We start from the raw sequence: 19840 nt of genomic DNA, 5'->3' as shown, positions 1-19840 counted from the left end.
GAACATAACACAACTGGTAGAGGTTTATGTACATATATATATATACAGGTATCTATACATTGGGTATTTGGAGTTAAGCTGCCTAAAAATAGAGTACTTGTTGGTCAATGTTTTATTGTTTAAACTTAGTAGTGAAATAACATTTTTCATGCAGCTTAACATTCTGGTGTCAAAAGCCAATCTATAACTATACAACAATGGTCAATTAGTTGCTAATTTCCTTTTATTTTTTGTTTTATTTTATTTAATTTGATTTTCACTATCATAAGAGAAAAATTAAAAATAAATTTATTAAAGGTAATACTTTTCTATAATAATTCTTGATTTAATAGTAAAGAAACCATTGCAATGACAAAGTAATCCTGCTTGTCCCATCACAAAATTTAAACCTAAACTTTACTTTCAACTCACAGGCACACGAGATGAAAACGTATCAGCTGTATATATGATTTCTGTGGCAGTTGTAGAGATTGCTACTGCTGCTCCGGACTTTTTGTCCACTAGGAGTGTGCGTGAGTTAGTTGAATTCCATTCTCCGTTACTTGAGTCAGTGTTTATGATGTCACTTGTGAAGCATTGTCTATGAACAATGATAAAAATAATTTTAATAAAAAAATTATTTTAACTAAAAAAATAATTTTAACTAAAAATTAAATGTTAACAAAAATGGCAAACAAACTACAGCTTATTTATTCATTTAAATTAGGTATGTGTTTCTATATATTCAATTTATAACATTTAATATGGATTAATATGCTAATTAGCACATCAATTATATGCTCGTTAACACCTGGATTCTAACCCAAAATTTGGTAGCTATTTAATTGGTCGTGTGCTTCACAAACTACACAAACATGTGCAACACACACAAACAAGTGGAATACGAAGCACTTAACTATTTTTTGTAAAAACTGAATCAATTTAAAGGTTAAGCGAAAATCGCCAAAAAAATAGTTTCAGAAACTGGGCTGCAACAGCAGTTAACATATGCTTAAGAATAAGTTTCTGCAAAACAAGCTAAAAATTGTAACAAAAATAAAAAAATAATGTAATTAAAAATAAGTTAAACGCACCGTACTCCAACCATAAGTGTTGGTTGTGTTGGTTGGATGGCATGCGACACTTGGATGGGGAAATAATAAACAGCGTTTGTTTTCGAAGTCACATAACGTGACACAGAGAGTATGTGGTGCCCTCTAATGAACACGAGCCGTGAATTGACGGTCTCCGGGTCCCGGTTCAATTTCCAACAAGTCGTGTCTGGTTGGATAAAAAAAACTTAAAATGATGTTTTATATATGGTAGGTTGGGGAAGATGGGACACCTTTTAAAGATATTTTCTTGTCTCATTTGGTAGTAAACAAAGAACATTCAAAGAATTACAAAGTTGTATCCTAACAACTTCCATAGACCGTTGGTAATTGTTTAAAACATGATCAGGATATTTAGATATTATGTGTTAAAGGTTTCCCAGTTCACCCCACGATACTTTTGGTTATCATATTTCTATTCCATAACAAACACATTGCATGACGTAAGTCTATGTTTCTTAACATTGAAACAGGTTGTGCAGTCTATTTTTAATTACATGAGTGTGTTATTTGGAACCAAAACTTTTAAATTTAATAAAACTGGACTTAGTTAAAGAAATGTGCTAAAATTTTAGCATCTACCATCATTAATGCGTTTATTTTGCACCACAACAGACACGGTCCAACACTAAAAATAACCAAAACCAATTTTTGTGACTATTTCACCTATTTTGTGTGATGACGACATCATGACTCGACGCATCGAATAATTCCCCCGTGTCATCAAACTGGTCGACCGTGAAGCTTAGAGTTGACGAGAGGGGGAACGAGGTGATGATGTCATTGTCATGTGACCGAAATTTTGTGGTCGAACGAGCAATGATGTAAGCTACTGGTCGCACCTGTAACAGAGTTATTAATTTAGCTGGCGACGTGGCTAATTGGTTAGCACGCATGTCTCTAACCCAGAGGTAATGGGTTCAAGGCTCGTCGCTGCTACCATTGTGTACACATGTGGCATTGGGCAAGACACTTAACGGCAATTGGTCCCCAGTGGTCACTATAAGGTTGTCCAGACTCCAGATTATAAGCCACACATGAAAAACAGAACACCAGTGTTATAACGACTGGCGTTTTCCAGCAGGGCGAGGATAAAGTAATATACATTCTACAGTCCTATGAAGTGACACGCTTTGGGACTTTGGGATTTTGGTTAGAATTGGCTAGGGCTGTGGATTTTCCCTATTTTTGTTTAACCGTTAACCGTTCAGTTTTAACCGGTTAACCGATACAAGTGTAATCCTAATAAAAGCATCTTGTTTATCGCTTTTCTTTCGCGAATTTAAAGGCAACTTTACGACGTACGTATGGACTATGCTGGCAATACACGGGCAAACGTTCTTAAAAGTAATGCTTTCTTATTCATATTCAAACCTGTTTTAAAACACCTGCCGTCTAAATAATAAACGTGTGAATTGCAATTATGACTCAGTTATTAACGTGTGAATTGCTATTTTGTCGTAATCAATTGCCAGGTCAAACAATCGCTATTATGATGCAATGAATCCACGTGTGAATGCCTACTATTTCGTAATAAACACGCTTCTTGGCTGAGGAAAACATTTAAGTTGTGTATTACACCAATATAATGTTGCAAAACTAGTTAGTCTGCGGTATTAACAATCAAGATTGATGGCGTAATCGCCGTTGTAGGGCACGATCAAAGCAACAGCGTCCTTGCGCACTCTGTCTTATTGCAAAACAACAATCAACCAACACGAACACGTGTCTTTCGTGTAAATAAGACAGATATTGATATACGTTTATGCCCTATGACGTCATAGTTCGGTTAACGACTTGAACTTTTCGTTAGCGGTTAACCGAATAGGTTCGGTTAACCGTTAACTTTTCCACAGCCCTAGAATTGGCCCATTACCCCCAATAACCATTATGATAAAAATCAATTCTTCATTTAGATTTGGAAACTGTAAGGTGATCCACAAAATGATAACACTTTTTATTCTTGATCTTTTTTTTAGAAATTTTTTAAATCGAAATATTGTTTTGTAAAGTTTAGCTCAGTTTGCATCAGTTCCCCTTTTAATCACAACTAGTTTGTACATACCATGACATGAATGGTCAATGTTTGGTTGATTCCAAATCTTTCCATTGAAGTAACTTGAATAGAGGATTCACACTGATTCAAACCAGTGGTGACCAAACCTTTATCAGAAACTTGAATACAATCATCAGGTTGGTCATCGTTTTCAACTGCGGTCAACACTGGAGGAAAAGTGAATAATTTTATAGATAATTATTTTTTTGATTTTAAATGCGAAATTTTCTTGAAACGTTTTGGTTTAAATTTCTGACAAAATCTTCTTTAAAATACTAAATACCAATAATGTTATTTATAGTCATATAGTGTGACAAAACTGACAACTAAGGAATAAAATATACCATTGTTGTCCTGTTGTACACCATGTATAAGGTAGTTTTATACACCTTATGCCCACATTAGTATAGTAGGGTGGGGGAATATGGGACAGCTTTTTATTCTATTTTCCCGTCCCGTTTAGTAGTAAACATAGAACATTCAAAGAATTATAAAAGCGTATCCTTTCGACTCCCATAGACCGTTGTTAATTGTTAAAAACACGATCAGGATATTCGGATAATATGTGCTAAAGGTGTCCCGTCCTTCCCCAACCTGCATAAAACTATTTTTTGTGTGCCTTAAGGTATGTCGATTTGGTAGCAGAATCGAGATTTGAACCTGGTAACCTTTAATTACAATGCACTTATAAAGTTTCAATATAAATTTATATATTTAAAAATTTAAAACAAAATTGAAAATATGAAACACCACAAACCTTGGTAAACAATGGATTGCGCAACGCCATCGCGATTCGAGAGAATTTGGTGGTCACTTGAGGGTGTCATGAGCAAGTTATGTTCGCTGCTCCATCTGTTGTTGGGTTTCATAACAAACAATGGAGCAAAGACCTTAAAAATAAAATAACTTCATCAGCAAGCTTGTAATATACCAATTGCTTCTAATTAGGTTACAAACAAAGTCTTGGTAATGATGGACCAAAGAGATAGAATTTTTTTTTAAGTGTAACTTAATTTAATGTTTCAAAAATATTATTTGACGAAAATTTTAAAGGGTGAAATTAAAACTATAAAAAATCGGATAATGTTAAATAAGGAATATTTTTGGAAAATAAATAAATTATAATTTAAATTTTTGATTACAGTAGTTAACCATGCAAACACAATTGAACAAATTTTGAAAATAAATTTAAAATAGTGTTTTTTTTCCATATAACTTACCTGCAAACTTTTAAACACCTGTATTATGTCAGAAAATATTTAAATTTAAAATACTTAAATTTAAATTTAAAATGGAAAACGGGACAGTTTAAGCACATAATATTCATATCCAGATTGTGTTTTAAACAATTAACAATGTCTATGGAAGTAGTGAGGGTACAGCTTTATAATTATTTTTGATTTTCTTTGTTTATAACCAAATGGGCCGAGAAAAAATATTGAAAAAGTGTCCCCATTTTCCCCCACCCTACTATACAACAAAAATATTAAAATCCAAATACTTACTGTCAATGATATTTCAGCTGTAATCATTTCTTCACTCATTTGTTTATAAGAGGGGTCATTAGAGGTCACTTTCACACTTATGGTGCTATGACCAGATGATATACCTTCAGCCAACATTGTGAAGCTCATGTCACTTCCTGTCTCAACTCCACTCTTTGCATAAAAACCAACAATTTTAGAATTATCATTTAAAAAAAAAAATTTTTTTTAAATTATATAGGTCTACAATTATTTTTTACTTTAGTTTGGGAGTGGGAACATCAACTATAGTATAACAGGTAATGAGCCAATTCTGGCGTAAATTCTAGGACCCATGGCATGTCATGTCGCGTGACCTCCACCATGGAAAAGAATGGGCCAACTCTGCCCTATTTATTACTGTTAGTAAAACTACAGTCTGTACCTGTTTTAGTTAAAAACAACTTATACAAAAGAATAGACAGCATGTTTATAACATGGCAAAATATAATGAGAAACTATGACAATAGCAAACATCCAACAAAATACCTTTGCATGTACGGTGTGTAAGCTGGTGACAACAGTGTTTCCATTGTTCCATGTAAACTGTAAACCAGGTATGCAGCTGCCAAAACTGAGCGGATTTCTTGCATCACTGGTGATACCTTCCACATGTAGAGGAATTTGCTTACCTACCCGAAACTGGGTAATAGGGGCGATAATTCGAAACCCTGTTAGCGTCACAACCTTGACTTTTGCTGGTGCCTATAAACATGGAAATCTTAGAAAAAATGTAGACTTTACAAAAGAAATATTTATTTTATATGATATATATATATTTAAATTAGAGATTGCCTACAAATAGAAAGAAAAAAATTGTTAATTTTCGCTGCTAGCCATAATGCTGGGTAACAAATTAAAATGCGTTCGGACCATAAAAGTTAAATTACACTGTACATTAGTAGTATGCATAGACACAAATTATCAAACACCATAACTGCGTGTGGCTGTGTGCAACAATTTTCTTCCTATTTCATGACGTTTTTGAATAGTAAATACATTGTAATAAATTTGGCCAATCTGACACTGATCTGGTTCATAGAGTTAAGCGATTCTCTTGTAAAGAAATACAGTAAGGATGAGATGCTACGAAAACGTAACCAAGTAAAAAGATAAAAGTCTAACCAACTGCTTAATAAACGAGACATATATTTCGCCTGAATAGCATCTTTAGTTTTTTATTCAAACGGAATAGATCCTATCCTTATATGAATTACATTGACACTTCACTGTTAACTTATCAGTCATCACTCACAAAAATCAACAATCCTAAAACAAAGGTAACATCATCCACAAACCTTGCATTTAAACACGGCACCATCATGAATGACAGCTTGAGCTACAATTGATACTGAACCAACATTCTCTGCATAAACCACCCCTGATTGGCTGATGGTTGCCACGGTTACATCACTTGGCGACGAACGCAAGACGGAGAATTCAATTGTGAAGTCAGATCGAGGGCCCCCTCGTGTGGTGAGCTTAAAAAATAAAATTTTATCACAAACTTATTATTAAAATTTAGTGTCTAAACGCAATATGTTTAACAGATTATTTAAAACTAATAACAATAACCGTAATACAAAAGATATAGTAAGATGGAACACCTTTAGCACATAAATTCAAATATTCCGATCATTTTTAAATAATTAACAACAGTCCATGAAGTCGAAAATAAGACAAAAAGGGGTCCCATCTTCCCCCACCCTACTATATATGAAATATGTCACACCTGATATGATGCTTTGGGAACAAGGGTTAGCATGGATGGTACCAACTCTAGTGGTGGGAAAACCTAGATTGGAAGAAATGTTTTGGAATGTATATTGATCAACAAATGTATGGACTGTTACATTAAGACTTGATGTATATTCTATATGCCATTTGTTTTTATTAAATGGTTTATAAGGTTGGAAATTTGACTCTGCACTATGACTAAGTTACCTTTATGTTTCATATTACAGCGCGAGTATAACAAACGAACACAGTTTAATAGTAGCCTAATAATTGAAAGTAGACGATTGAATGGCAACAAAATATTGGATCTCACAATACACGGTAACATTTTAGTTTAAGTGTCATGCTACTGGCTTTAAACTGACATAGGAATATTTAGATATTTATAATTAATAAATGTAACTTAATTATCTTTACATGGCGGAACAACAGCAGTCGTTATAACACGGGGTAATTATTTTTTTACACCTCATGACCGCTTACGAACCAGGAGCTACCACAAATGTAACTTTTTGTGTTTGCTAGTTCACAGATACAACCCATACAGGTGCATGGTTATAAAATAACTAAAATTGAATTAATACTTACCACAACTTGAAGAGTATTACTAACAATACTTTTTCCACCTTTAATTGTTGCAACTGCAGTTAAAGTTGTGACACCAATATTGTGTGCAGTTATATCGCTCACTACTAGTGAGGATGTTCTTTGGGTCTGTGGAAACATTAAGACTCCAATCAGTGTGCGCGTATGAATAGTGTTAATGTGATTACAGTGATATTGGCATTGAATTAATTCCATTATCTTTTTCAAAATAGGTATAAATATATTAATATATTTTTTAATAATTTTCCAGGAAATTTTAATGTTTTTTGTAGGTATGTTTACACCAGCTGCTTTATGTGTGTGACACATTAACCACAAAAATGACACAAAACACTTTAAAATAATAATAATATAGTAAGACTAAGAACTTTTTTGTCTCTTCGATTACGGTGGCCAAGGTTTAAAAATAAACAAAAAGACAGGTTGTAGCGACAAAACAAAACAATTAATATTAAGATTTTGGCAACTTAAGAGTTGTTTCAACATCAATATATCTAAATATGGTCAAGCATACAAAGTTTTAATCATTTTTAATTTTTTTTTCGCATTTTGTAACCCAATGCAAGATTTATTACCGTAACCAAAAAGATAAAAAATAAAGAACAAAAGTAATATATATACAGTGACGCAGCCAGGGGGATTTAGGGGGTCTTGGAAAATTTTTTGAATAAAACCCCCCCCCCCCCTCTTTATTTTTTTCTGGCTACACCACTGAATATTTATGTATATAATATGTATTATTAAACTAACCACATGAACTTTATCAGCGAATACAATATCCGGTGGATTGGTGGTAAGTTTAAGATCAGTGTATGATAGGAATCGTATGGGAATGGCGTGACCATCTCGATCAAGTATTTCCACCACGGCTTCTAAGGAACTTCCAACCTCCATCTTAGAAGCTGCCTGCATGGTGTGGAAAAAATTCTGTCATCTGTTTATTTCTGGGCAAATGAAAAAATGACACGTGGTCCTTATAAGGTGGTTTCATTTGTATCAAGTATGCAATGGGTCAACTATATCTAAGGTTCTTATCCTTACAGAATAGATTGGGAAGAATGTAACCTTTTTCGATAAATATATAGTTTAAGTATGTTATTCAAATTAAACCAACCAGTAACTGACCAATAGTTTTCCAAAATTCTGTCTTTTGTACAAGTATGAACTTTCCTACCATGCTGGCAGCATTATATACAAAACATTGTGCAAAAAAAATCTTTTTTTAAATAAACACCCAAGTTGACATGACCAACCTTAAGTTTAAGCAGCCCAACTTCAGTTGATACAACGTCAGTTGTCGTCACAACATTAAGGCACAAGTCGGTTAAGTGAACCTCAGCTTTGCCTGCTCTCTTTGGTGCCACCTAGAGATAAAAATAATAGGCAAGAAACCAATACATGAAATATTATGATGTGTAATGAAGTCTAAATATCGACTTTTAAAATTAAATTGTAAATAATGTTGCCTTTTATAAGGGGCGCATTAAACCAGGTTTGTTGTAATAAATGCCTTGTTGCGTGAAGACAAAACACACATGAAGAAAACACATACACAAAAATATGTTGCGTTGTCTATTACAATTCCCTTGCTTGAAAAAAAATATTTACAAATGCGTATTGAGTTCTGCTTCTATTAACATATAATGTTCATCAAATCTCCGATACTGTTAAGGCAATCGAAGAAACATATTTTTATATAAATACTTTATAATTAATTCTATTCATATTATCCCTGAAATAAACGTTTACTCAACTTCATATGAATTAACAATTTTATGAGGCTTTGTGGTGGTGAACTTTCTCAGAGGCAGTTCGAACTATGTATGCAGTGTATATTTTAACTATACTTTTTTCATAAAGTTGTTATATATTTGTTTTTTTTTATTACAGTTCTGCTGTTTTGTTTGTATCTTATTTTTTTATGAGAATTTTTTGAGGGAGTTAAAGCAATTACCGACCTACCCAAAATATGTGGGTACAATGGTAGAGAACCTGCTACCCTTTGGTTACAACTTACCAATTCAGCAGTTTAACCATTATATTCAAATCTGTTAAGCAAAGTTAAGTAAATACTTACTGTTATTGAATTTGAGTAAACCTCTGTGATAGAAATAGCTTCAACACTTTGTTTAACAAGTTGCGTGAAATAACCAGATCCACCAGAAATTTTGATTTTTCCTGTGTAGTTATGTTGGTTGTATAAAACCAGGGTGGTTGGTGAAATGGTTGGCATGGTAACAGCCAGAATGGAAACTGAACCAGAAACAGCTGGTTCTAATCTGAATTTAAAAAAATAATAAAAAATATTAACCGGAAAAATTTTTGAACTGGTTTAGTTATCTTTATACACTAAGATTTCAAGATACATAAATGCTCTAATTTCTCATATGCTCCAATTTCTAATTAGAAATGAATAAGTTTCGTAAATCACACTTGTAAATTATAAAATGCGGCAATATAATACACATCATAGGTGTCAAAATTTATAAAAGCAGGTCCTGCAATTAAAGCTAGGCACACAATAATAGTAGTATTGTTTACTGAGTAATGCTGTACAGATACTTTCAGAAATAAACACTTTAAACGGCCATTTAATAAAAAAATTAAGTTTTTTAAGAGAAATATTTTTATTTGTTACACAGCGAGCTTTTTGGTATGAACCAAAACATTTCCACTCACCTAGTGCATTCATACTTTCTACATATCTTTGGATCAGTATATTCAATATAGCGTGGTAATACAACATTGATGGTAAGCTCACCGACCTCAGCACCGAGTATCACAGCTTGGTTCACTGTAATGTATTATTTATGACTAATGTAAAGCAACCTTCACATTCACCTAAACAAGCATGGTAAATGCCATTGACTGGCTCTGAGTCACTGACCAATCTAAAATTTATGCGTTTCATGCTGTAGTGCTACTGGTGCATGCAATGTAACAACAACTAACCTTTCAAATTTATGACTTTAAAATTGCTTGGAACATGTAAGCTTGGAATTCAAAAATAAAAATATAACGCTTAACCAACAGAACTACAGACCATAATCAATATAGCCTTGAATTGTTGGCCACTCCCCCCCTAACTCTTATTTACCATACACGTATCATGTGTGTAAAGATATATAAATGATATTTTTATATGTACCCATGTGCATGGCTATTGGTTTTGTTAAAATATTTCACTGTCTAAAAGTTAATAGTTATGTGACGTGTTTTAAAAACGGGTTGTCGAATCTGGATTAATAATTTGTGCTTCACATTACAGTTTCAAAAAAAGATTAAGAAGCACTAGAATAATAGATACCATTACTAAAATAATAGACACCATTAACATCACATCTTTCAACTATTACTACAGTACATACCAATGTGTTTCTTCTGTTGTGTTGCATCCATGGGAATGAAATGAGAGGTGAAATGACTGAATGTTGCATCAGATTCTGATGTCCAGTCCAAATATATGGAGGTGAAATTATCGAATAAAATCCCGTTTGAATCGAATGCGGTCACGTTTATATGAAGTGGCTGATTCACTAAGCCAACTGACTAAAATATAAATATGTCATTGAGTTGGGTAATTCTGTTTAAATTGTGCAGAATTCTTAGATCCACTTTGCCAGTTTTTCTTTAAATTTACTAAAAAATGCACATTTTTTATTAATGAAAGAAAAAAAATTAAGTGGACTTTCAAAATTGGCCATTCTGTACTTGTGGGTGAGGTCTATGATGAGATATTGACTACAGAACTCAAGGCATAGTTGTGTAGCAGACTTTTAGCTGAATTTAGTTTTAAAACAGAATTTTGTAATCAAATTTGGTATTGTCATCTCACCTGCACCGAGTGCGTGTTGCGCAACGGACAAGATGGAAGAAGTTGTGTCACGTCAACTTCAACACGAGATGGAACACTACATGATATTCTGTAAATGGTTGAAAGTTATTTAGTGTTGCTGTCTTGTAAAAGTATTTATATGGTAGACAGAAGTTTTTTATGCTTTAGAAAAAGGAAATTGCCTAAAATGCAATCATATGATGATAGACCATACAGGATTGCAAGTTATCATTAACGCGTCAGAGACCATTCGTCTTTAAGAAAAAATGTTTTAAAAAAATAATTAGTCAAAAAAATTTAAAAAATTTGAAAAATGCTTGGGTAAAAAAAAATTATATATTATATTTTTGTTTATTTATATATACACATTTTTGCACAGATAATTTGTCTGGCATAATTTTTTGGTAAAGGCTAAGTTTAAGTTCAAATTACCATTCATACCTGACAGAAAAAATGTAAAACAAATAATCATTATAAAAAATAAAAAAAATTAAAAAATGCTCATTTGCAAAAATAATTTTTGCTATGATAGTTTCTCTGAGACTGAGTTTGTGTTTAAATTATTCCTACCTGACAGAGATGGTTGATTGTACTGGTTGTGGGTTAGTATCACATGGTTGGTTACCAACCACAAGTTGTACATTGGTTTCACCAAGTTCTAAACATCTGGTTGCAACGTGGTGCTCATGGTGTGATGATATTACTGGAGCTGTGAAACATATTGTCGTCATTTCAGACAAAATTATGCATATAAGTTTACCTATATCCAACTTTTAAAGCCACTAAATTGCAAAAATTTAAAACTTTTTTGTTAATATTTTTTTTGAACTGGTAATATTTTTTTGTTAGTTTTTTATTTAAGTTGTTGTTTTTTCTGTGAAAAAAATGACCAAAAAGGCATATATTTTAGGCTATTCTAAAAACTTCATCCAACATGAAATATCTAGTATCAAACAGTGCTGTTTTTTTAAAAAAACTTACACAATTCAAGCAAATTTGAGTCTCCTATCTGAACCAGCCTTTCGTAACCAGCATGCCAGTGTGACCATCTGTTTGGACCACCAGAAAACCGCAGTGTTTTTGATGAATCAAGTGAAAGCACTGCTAAGATAGGAGGGTCTATTGCCTGAAAAAACATGATGCTTTTGCATTTTATGTAATATTGGTTTTATTGGTTTGATTTTGTGGAGTTGGGGCCTGTTAGTTATATTTTAAGTAGTTTTCTATCACCAAAAACATAAGAGCCGTATATGTACAAAATTAAATTACGCAATAAACACACACAATGTATGGTATGGCAATTTAAGAAAAAAAAACTCATATTTAACTTGAAAACTCAAATTTAAAATTCATATTAAACTTGTCTCTTACTTTTAGAGGAGGGAAGGCAGCTATAGTGACAGAATGTTCAAGTAATAAAGACTTTCCATCAGCCCCCACTTGTTTGTAGCTCACTGTTGCCATCGTGTGGCCTTCCCCAACTGCTCGGAACCTCTTTCCCATGCACGCTGTCGAATTGTGAGTCGACAGATCCTGGTTTTCGTCCTCCTCGAAAATTGCTGAGTCATGCACCCTCCATGTAATACCAGTGTTCCGACAATCAACGACTGGAACTAAACCTAGGAAATTGAAACAAAATATAACAGCCAGTAAATCAAACACACTATGTAGATGAGGTGTTATCAAATGCAAGACAGTACAGCTATAATGAATGAGCATTTTAAGTTGTAAGTTATATTATAATTTATTGGGAAAACATTGTTTTAATTTGGCCAACTTTACAGCCTTATTGCATGTTAAACCTTAAATATGATAATATACACTCAAACAACATGCAGTTTACTTACTTTTATCTACCATTGCATAAAGAACAATGTAAAGATCAAGAAATGTTTCAAGTTGCGCTTCACGACGAGATTTAGCAAATTCGATTTTTACAACAGGAAGTACCATGACCTCTGCTTCCCCCCAGTGAGCGGGATTTCGAATGTCAGTTGCCCGAACGAGGGAGCTCCCAATACGATATTCTGGAGCTCGCTCGTTCACTTTCAACATGACAACACCCGTGTTTGAAATGATGACCAATGTACTGTCCACCACAGACCACGAGTAATTGCCACTACCTGTGTTGTAACATATGGATGAAACATGCATTGGACTCATACATGCTACCATAACCACTTTATAAAATACAAAACAGTCTTAGATAGTAAATCAATTAGGCTGTCCAGCACCATGGCTCAGTTGGTAGGCGGCGATATTTATACTGATCGGCGATGTGTCCTTGGGCAAGACACTGAACAGACATTTCTCCAACCCAACTAATGGGCCGTATAAATTAAGCCATATCAAAGCAAAAATCATACAGAAAGTTGAAGTGCGGCAACAAGCACACAAGGATAAAAAATGGTGGAAATAAAACGTGTCGATTGCGATGCGGTGACGCGGCACAAAAAAATTAATCAGGAGTAGAATTACCTCCTGCAGCTGTGAGTTGATATTTATACGAAACTGGTTGCTGTTGCCATGGAAACACAACAAGAGGAGGGGCAACACGAATCGGGTCATAAATTTCAACAAATTGCGTTGCATCAACTACTGAATCAATTGTTATTAACTCATCATTCTGTTTGATTGAAACAAAGCGATTAAAGCGATTAACTAATTAGTCAATTACCAATAAAATATTTACTTGAAAATGTAAATTTGTTGATTATGTATAAAAAAGGCATTTTTTTTAAATTTAATAGAATCACATAAATTGATTTCAACTTTATTTAAAACAGTTTCTATTTGATTTAAACCATGTTGTTCACTTCGAAAATGCTGCAACAAACAGAAACTCAAGTATATGTATGGATAATAAAGCTATACTAAAATCTCATCAACTTTAACTGTTTCGGCCAGTGGTACCCAACCTTTCAAGGCGCCCCACATAACAAGGTGAAGGCATATATATATGTTTTGCAGCATCAATAATGCTGGCAGTGGCAACATAAAATAACACAGTTAAGTAAAGTGGGCCAACTATGTTAACTAAAACAAAATGTTTCTTTAAGTTTTTAATTTTTTTCGGCACCGGTTGGGAACCACTGTTAAACCCTGTTATCTTTATTTTTCAATACTTAACAAACGTTTTTTTGGGATTAATATGAAACAAACTTCATGAACGCCACAAAACATAAAACAATAGGTTAACTTGATTGTTGATTATTTTTGAGGATTAAATTTAAAAGAGATTGAAAGATTAGTTGGAATTACCACAGAAAAGCATAATATAATGAAATACCTTGCTGGTTCCTGTAAAGTTTGCAAACAAGTTGACACTTCCTTGTTTGATTGCTTGCACGTGATGCCATGAACCATTCACACTTGATTCAATTATCTTAGAAAATCATATTTAAATTTATTTTTTTTCAATATTTGCACAAAAGATTTTAACAACAATGAAATTTGATTGGTTATTATGTAATTATGATATAAAGATTTTATGACTCGACAAGGGTCTTGTTAATTGTCAAATTTATGACTTGGAAAAATGGGATAATAACGGTATTTATCCATGATCCATCTTACCCCAAAGTACCCTATATCTTACTTTCAATAGCCACACCCTCCAGTCAAAGTATTTTTTAAACAATTCCAAAGCTAAATGTCTTACCTTAAAATACTCGGGGTCAATTTGAGTATCTATCCTTGCATTATCAGCCACCCACATTCGGTGGTTGTCAGTGTCAAACATATGGATTGTGATGTAATATTCAAGTTTTGTTTCCAACACCCATCTCTCATGCGGTTGAATCGAAAATTCTATAAACATTTTTTTTTTAATACAAGGTCATAGCATCAATTTGGGGAAAATCAAGGAATTTTCCATTGAAAAGTTAAAATATGAAATGAAAATACCATCCGAAAGGTATTGCCACATAATGTAAAAAGTATGATTTTTGTAGCAATTAGGTGCCATTGAATTTTAGGCAAATTTTTAACAACATGATAATTTGAATAACTTACTTAAATAGGCAGGCTCTGTAACAAAAATATCACTGAAGGCTTGGACGGCATGTTGCTTTAAATTCCTATCCATCAGCATAAGCTTGCCACTTCCAACCTGTAGAGCTGTCACAACTGATGTAGCTTCATCAAGTTCTAATATTTGTTTCAATGGTTGTTTGTCAAGTTGAAGGAAATATTGTTGATGCGGTATCTCCACTTCTGTAAAAAATATAAGAAAGAAATGTTTTTAAAGTGACTTGTATGGGGAAAAAAATAAACTCTTTGCAAAGGTGAACTTGCTAACTTTCATTGACAGAATCAGTGCAACTGAATAGCCTATTATGTTTTAATACCAAAAGTTTAAGCTGGTGCACTAAAACTTACAGAATACTTAGTACAGACAGAGTACAGTACTTTTATATTTTAATGTAGAGAAAAAAGTCATGCATGAAAAACACATTAGACATGCCCTTTCAGTTCAATCCCCTAAGCTAATGCATATAAAAATCTTAATTCGAAATGCAAAGTTTACAATTCTAATTTTCATGGCGACAAACCGTTATTATACAAAACAGATGATTCATGCTAATTCACACACAGGCTTGTTACAACTTAGCTAGAGCTTAGATAAAAAAATCCCAACGTACCTGTAGGGTGACCATTCCTCCATTGCTCCACCTTGTATCGAAGGTAGGAATGTCGTGGCAACCACACGTCACCACTAGGGTTAAGCAAAACTTTATCACGGACAGTCAATCGTATTTTAGCTGACTGCGTTTCGACCGCTGTTGTAAGCTGAGCAGTCACAAATGCAGTGCCGGTTTGTCGACCTGAAAATCAACAAAAATACATCTTGGTCTAAGTATACTTATAGAATATAGACTATAGTACAATTATTTTGAACTGTATTTTTCTATACAGCTAAAAAAATTAAAGTGCAATTCCGAATTTCTAAAATTATCATTTTTTTCAGTAAAATTTAAATTGTAAAAAAATTAAAAGCATAAATAATGTAAAAAGTAAAAAAAAAGACAATTGTATTAGTTAAAACTTTTTATTTGCAAAAAATATATCACTCTTTTTACTCTTAAATTTGAGCAACAAACCAGATAAAAGGATGGTGTCCGATTGTTTTCCATCTTGTTCTAATTGTTCAACATAGGGTTCAGCGCTATACATTGTGTCCGTGAAGCGTTGAATGTTTAAAATTGAATGAGCTGGAACAGCAGATTTCTCGCTGCAAGTAAAAACATTTAAATGATTTTTTAAAACTTTTTCACCGATTTATTAGTCCAAAAGTTGAAAAAAAAAGTTGGGTTTGTTTTATGGTTCATAATGCAACATATGGTTTTACAGCTTTTAAACTAAAAAGCTATAAAAAAAGTGCATGGCACATTAGCACTAAATTGTCTCAACTACCAATCAATGAGCAAAAAAATACATAAAGTCGTATTACAGCAATTCTATCCACCTTAAAATGGGCATTCCAAAACTTTATCATGAATTTGAAAGTTAGTTTTACAATGCTTACCCTTCATGTTCATCTGATGCATCTTGGAGCAAATTCCAGTCAAATGTCAGGCCAGCTGTCGTACTGAATGTGTTTCCTGCATAAACACAGGCACACAGCACATCATAATGACTCAACTCATTTAATTATAAGAATAACAGACATAATACCTTCATCATCCAAAGCTCGTATCTTAAGAGTTTCTGGAGGATCATCCAAATAAAGTTCACGAGTTCGAGACACGATGTCAACGGAATGAATCCGGTCGATTATGATGTCACACTGAAATTATTAAAAAGTCAAATTATATATTTTTTTGGATAGTGCTTTTTAAAATAAACAAATTCAAATCTTGATAAGACATTAATATTACAAACTAGTTTAAACTCAATTTAAGTTAAAATTACAACGTTTTTAGGTATATGCACACTATTTACTAGTTTTAGCTATTATGGGATCACTAACACTGTTTGAAACCTAATGGGGTATAATTTGGAAATAAAGAAGTGATTTACACTCTGTATAGGTCATTAAAACCATTCAATCATAAATAAAACAAAATAAAAGACTTTCTGATGACCACACATTACAACATTGCAACTCCCCAGTGTGGTCACAAATAGTGATGATTTTCTAACCTGTAGAAGGTTGAACTGCATAACACTGAATGCGATGTATTTTGAAAATAAAAAAAATAAAAAGACAAATACTGATTTTTGGAAATACAGAGACAAATAGTGATTTTTTTAACCTGTAAAACTGCATGGGAAAGTTTACTTTCAGCAAGAAGTAACGTTGTTTTACGAGTTGCAGCACGGCTCTCTACATACACCACAGCAGATTTCGAACATTCATCCATCTCATTATCATCAATTTGTGCTTTGACTGATGCAACACCAGTGTTCAAAGATTTCCTTTGAGTAATGTACCAGTTAGAAAGGCAAATCAAATATTTGACATAAATATGATATGCAATATAATGAACAGAATTATACATATATTATATCTAGAGAATTTTTTCTTTGAGAACGACTTGAACGATGAAATTGTTTAAATGTATAAAAGATTTCTTTTTCTGAGAGTGCTGACAGTATCTCAATATTAACAAGATCAGTTTAACTTGCTTAAGTAATCATGAAACAGGACACCCATGTTATAAGATTGCCCTGCTATGGATAAATAAGTTATGCTCAGTAAACATGGTTTATATCAACAGAAACTTAGAAAGTTTAAGAATCAAAATAACAAAAGGTTCACAAGCATTTAAAAAGTCACTTCATTAAACTCTTCTTACCATTTGTAACAGCCTTCCTCTGCGTTAATTGTGTAGTTGACTTGAATTTTGTCATAGTATGGTAATAGTAGTTTGGAAACAATAAACCCACTTGTTGTATGAATAATGAAACACACAACTAATACAGGTAGACAGAAATTCCTCATCTTGTTTATTCTCCTTGGTAGTTTTTCAAACCTAAACTACACAGGCTAACCTACTTTGAAATATTTGCACACCTAACTAAGAAATACCTTTGCAATAAATATATAAAAATATTTAAAATGACAGAAAGGCAAAACAGTTCATTGAAATGATTCTTATACCTGGTTTGTAGATAGTAACTTAATACTATATATAGATCAGCTTCGTGTACAAGATCCTAATAGCACTTCAAAACCAAACAAAAATCAATTCACTTTTTTTATGTTTTGGTTTGGGTAAATCGAGAAATTGATAATAAAATAATTCGTTATCTAATAATATCATTGCATACACTGTACAAACAGTAACAATACAGCAAAGTATTTTTATTTTGCTTTGTGCTTTTTCTTGTGTGTTTTATCACTTTTATGTTTTTTAGATTTATGATTTTTGTTTCTACATTCATCATCCGATGAACTTTTATCTGCATTTCGCTTATGTTTATTTGACGAGATTTTCTCTTTGTCTTTTTTTTTCTTTTTTTTACTCGAAGATGATTTGTCTAAAGTCTCTTTTTCAACCCATTTTTCTTTTTTCTTTTTCGTCTTCTTCTTTTTCCTCTTAGGGCTTTCTTCTTTGGAAGAAGAATCTTCATCAGAGGTTGATCCTTCCAGCATCTGTTGCAAGAAGCGAAGTTTGTTTTCCTGCTCGGCCTTCGCTTTGTTATCCAACATCCCATGCATTGGATCTTCATGAGCGGCTCGAAACTTTTCAATTTCAGCATTTCCAGACTGAAACAATGGGCACTCCCTATCCCCAGTCCTGTGACCATAGTTCTTGCACCTCCAACACTGCATTACTTTTACTTCTTTTCCCAGCGGCATCCATAATCCCTTTTTCGGAGCATTAGCTAAAAACTCACGCGCCTCACGATTACCATCTGTGTCAGGAATACATTCTTCGGGAGCTTCTTCTCTCTCCTTCACCATTCCTGGAGGAGCTTGCTCATAAAACGTCTCAAAATGTTTCATTCTATTTATAATTGCTTCATCCATTTTTGATCCCGGTTTATCCATAATTAAAGGGATTTACTGGCCAAGCACTAACAATTAACTAAAAACCATCAATGATACTTATGTTGTTGTACCTAACATTAATTAAAAATTAATGTAACACTAAAACACACTAATACAAGGCAGCAGGTGACTAGATAAACATCATGAAAGACGTAAATTATCTTAATAAGGTGAGATCGTCCGGCGCGGTGGCAAAGTGGTTGGCGAGCCTGCCTGTAACCCAGAAGTAATGGGTTCAAGGCTCGTCGCTGCTACCATTGTGGGCGTATGTGTCCTTTGGCAAGACATTTAACGGTAGTCGGTAATTGCTTCAACCAAGTGGTCACTAATGGGTGGTCCAAATTATCAATTATATAATATATAAAAAAATCCTAAAACAAAAAATATTCACCCACGAAGTAACATACATGGTAATAACTCGTAAGCTGACTGCTGACATGAGGTGTATTAACACCCGTGTTATATAACGACCGTCGTTTACCGGCCACGCGAGGATAAAGTAAGTCACATTCAGCTATAGCTATATAACCAATCCAAGTGCAGCTCATGGGCGTATAAACATAGTTTAATATAAATGTCGTATTTTTTAAACTATGGTACAAGAATCATGATTTCAACACATTTCCTTAAACGAGATTTTTTCGTCTTCAACATATACAAACACCGTTTTCTGATCCTTTTTTTGTCGTTTTATAGCAACCTGTTACTTTTTTTATAAAATAGCGTTCCTAATCCTATACGCGTCGGTTAAACTAAAACTGCAACAAATCATTCATAAACAACAGTGTACAGCAGCAATATTCGGTGATGTCCTGACGTCATGAATTTTAACAAACTTATCTCAGTTGGCGCCGAAATTTTTATCAACAAGAGAGAGGGCACTAATGAATAGGCACGTTTCCCTATAGAATAATAGTAAAAAAATTAGGTTAAAAATACGCATTGTACAACTTCAGTATCGTGATACATTTGTACCGAACATTGAATTTGGAC

At 33.2% G+C, this 19840-nt stretch overlaps 2 protein-coding genes across 2 annotated transcripts in view; both read right to left on the bottom strand.

Moving 5' to 3' along the window:
* The window catches only part of LOC100186556 (nuclear pore membrane glycoprotein 210), a 30727-nt gene extending 12843 nt beyond the window's left edge, over positions 1 to 17884 (bottom strand). The window contains exons 1-27 of the mRNA XM_026840615.1: positions 17649 to 17884; positions 17106 to 17268; positions 16525 to 16636; positions 16376 to 16451; positions 15951 to 16081; positions 15492 to 15674; positions 14863 to 15063; positions 14510 to 14658; positions 14138 to 14233; positions 13327 to 13474; positions 12696 to 12971; positions 12220 to 12467; positions 11830 to 11974; positions 11419 to 11557; positions 10849 to 10936; positions 10382 to 10562; positions 9693 to 9807; positions 9091 to 9292; positions 8267 to 8377; positions 7764 to 7919; positions 6996 to 7121; positions 6403 to 6465; positions 5969 to 6151; positions 5160 to 5375; positions 4653 to 4805; positions 3905 to 4037; positions 3238 to 3314 (exon numbers count right to left, since the gene is read on the bottom strand). Of these exons, the coding sequence (XP_026696416.1) occupies positions 3238 to 3314; positions 3905 to 4037; positions 4653 to 4805; positions 5160 to 5375; positions 5969 to 6151; positions 6403 to 6465; positions 6996 to 7121; positions 7764 to 7919; positions 8267 to 8377; positions 9091 to 9292; positions 9693 to 9807; positions 10382 to 10562; positions 10849 to 10936; positions 11419 to 11557; positions 11830 to 11974; positions 12220 to 12467; positions 12696 to 12971; positions 13327 to 13474; positions 14138 to 14233; positions 14510 to 14658; positions 14863 to 15063; positions 15492 to 15674; positions 15951 to 16081; positions 16376 to 16451; positions 16525 to 16636; positions 17106 to 17268; positions 17649 to 17794 (4017 nt within the window). The 5' untranslated portion in view covers positions 17795 to 17884. The remainder of the gene's footprint in view (positions 1 to 3237; positions 3315 to 3904; positions 4038 to 4652; positions 4806 to 5159; positions 5376 to 5968; positions 6152 to 6402; positions 6466 to 6995; positions 7122 to 7763; positions 7920 to 8266; positions 8378 to 9090; positions 9293 to 9692; positions 9808 to 10381; positions 10563 to 10848; positions 10937 to 11418; positions 11558 to 11829; positions 11975 to 12219; positions 12468 to 12695; positions 12972 to 13326; positions 13475 to 14137; positions 14234 to 14509; positions 14659 to 14862; positions 15064 to 15491; positions 15675 to 15950; positions 16082 to 16375; positions 16452 to 16524; positions 16637 to 17105; positions 17269 to 17648) is intronic.
* On the bottom strand, positions 17882 to 18957 carry LOC100176341 (retinitis pigmentosa 9 protein homolog). Its single transcript, XM_026840621.1, has one exon. The coding sequence runs from the start codon at positions 18845 to 18847 to the stop codon at positions 18158 to 18160; it is 690 nt and encodes a 229-aa protein (XP_026696422.1). The 5' UTR covers positions 18848 to 18957; the 3' UTR covers positions 17882 to 18157.
* Between the last annotated feature and the right edge of the window lie 883 nt (positions 18958 to 19840).

This window comes from Ciona intestinalis, chromosome 2 (assembly GCF_000224145.3).
Source record: "Ciona intestinalis chromosome 2, KH, whole genome shotgun sequence".
Classification (NCBI taxonomy): domain Eukaryota; kingdom Metazoa; phylum Chordata; class Ascidiacea; order Phlebobranchia; family Cionidae; genus Ciona; species Ciona intestinalis.
The sequence above is the reverse complement of the archived record's forward strand: the minus strand, read 5'-3'. Positions and strand labels throughout refer to the sequence as shown.

What these genes read in the sequence shown, in the direction of transcription:
- LOC100176341 (XM_026840621.1), bottom strand. Translation starts at nt 18,847, where the DNA reads ATGGATAAACCGGGATCAAAAATGGATGAAGCAATTATAAATAGAATG.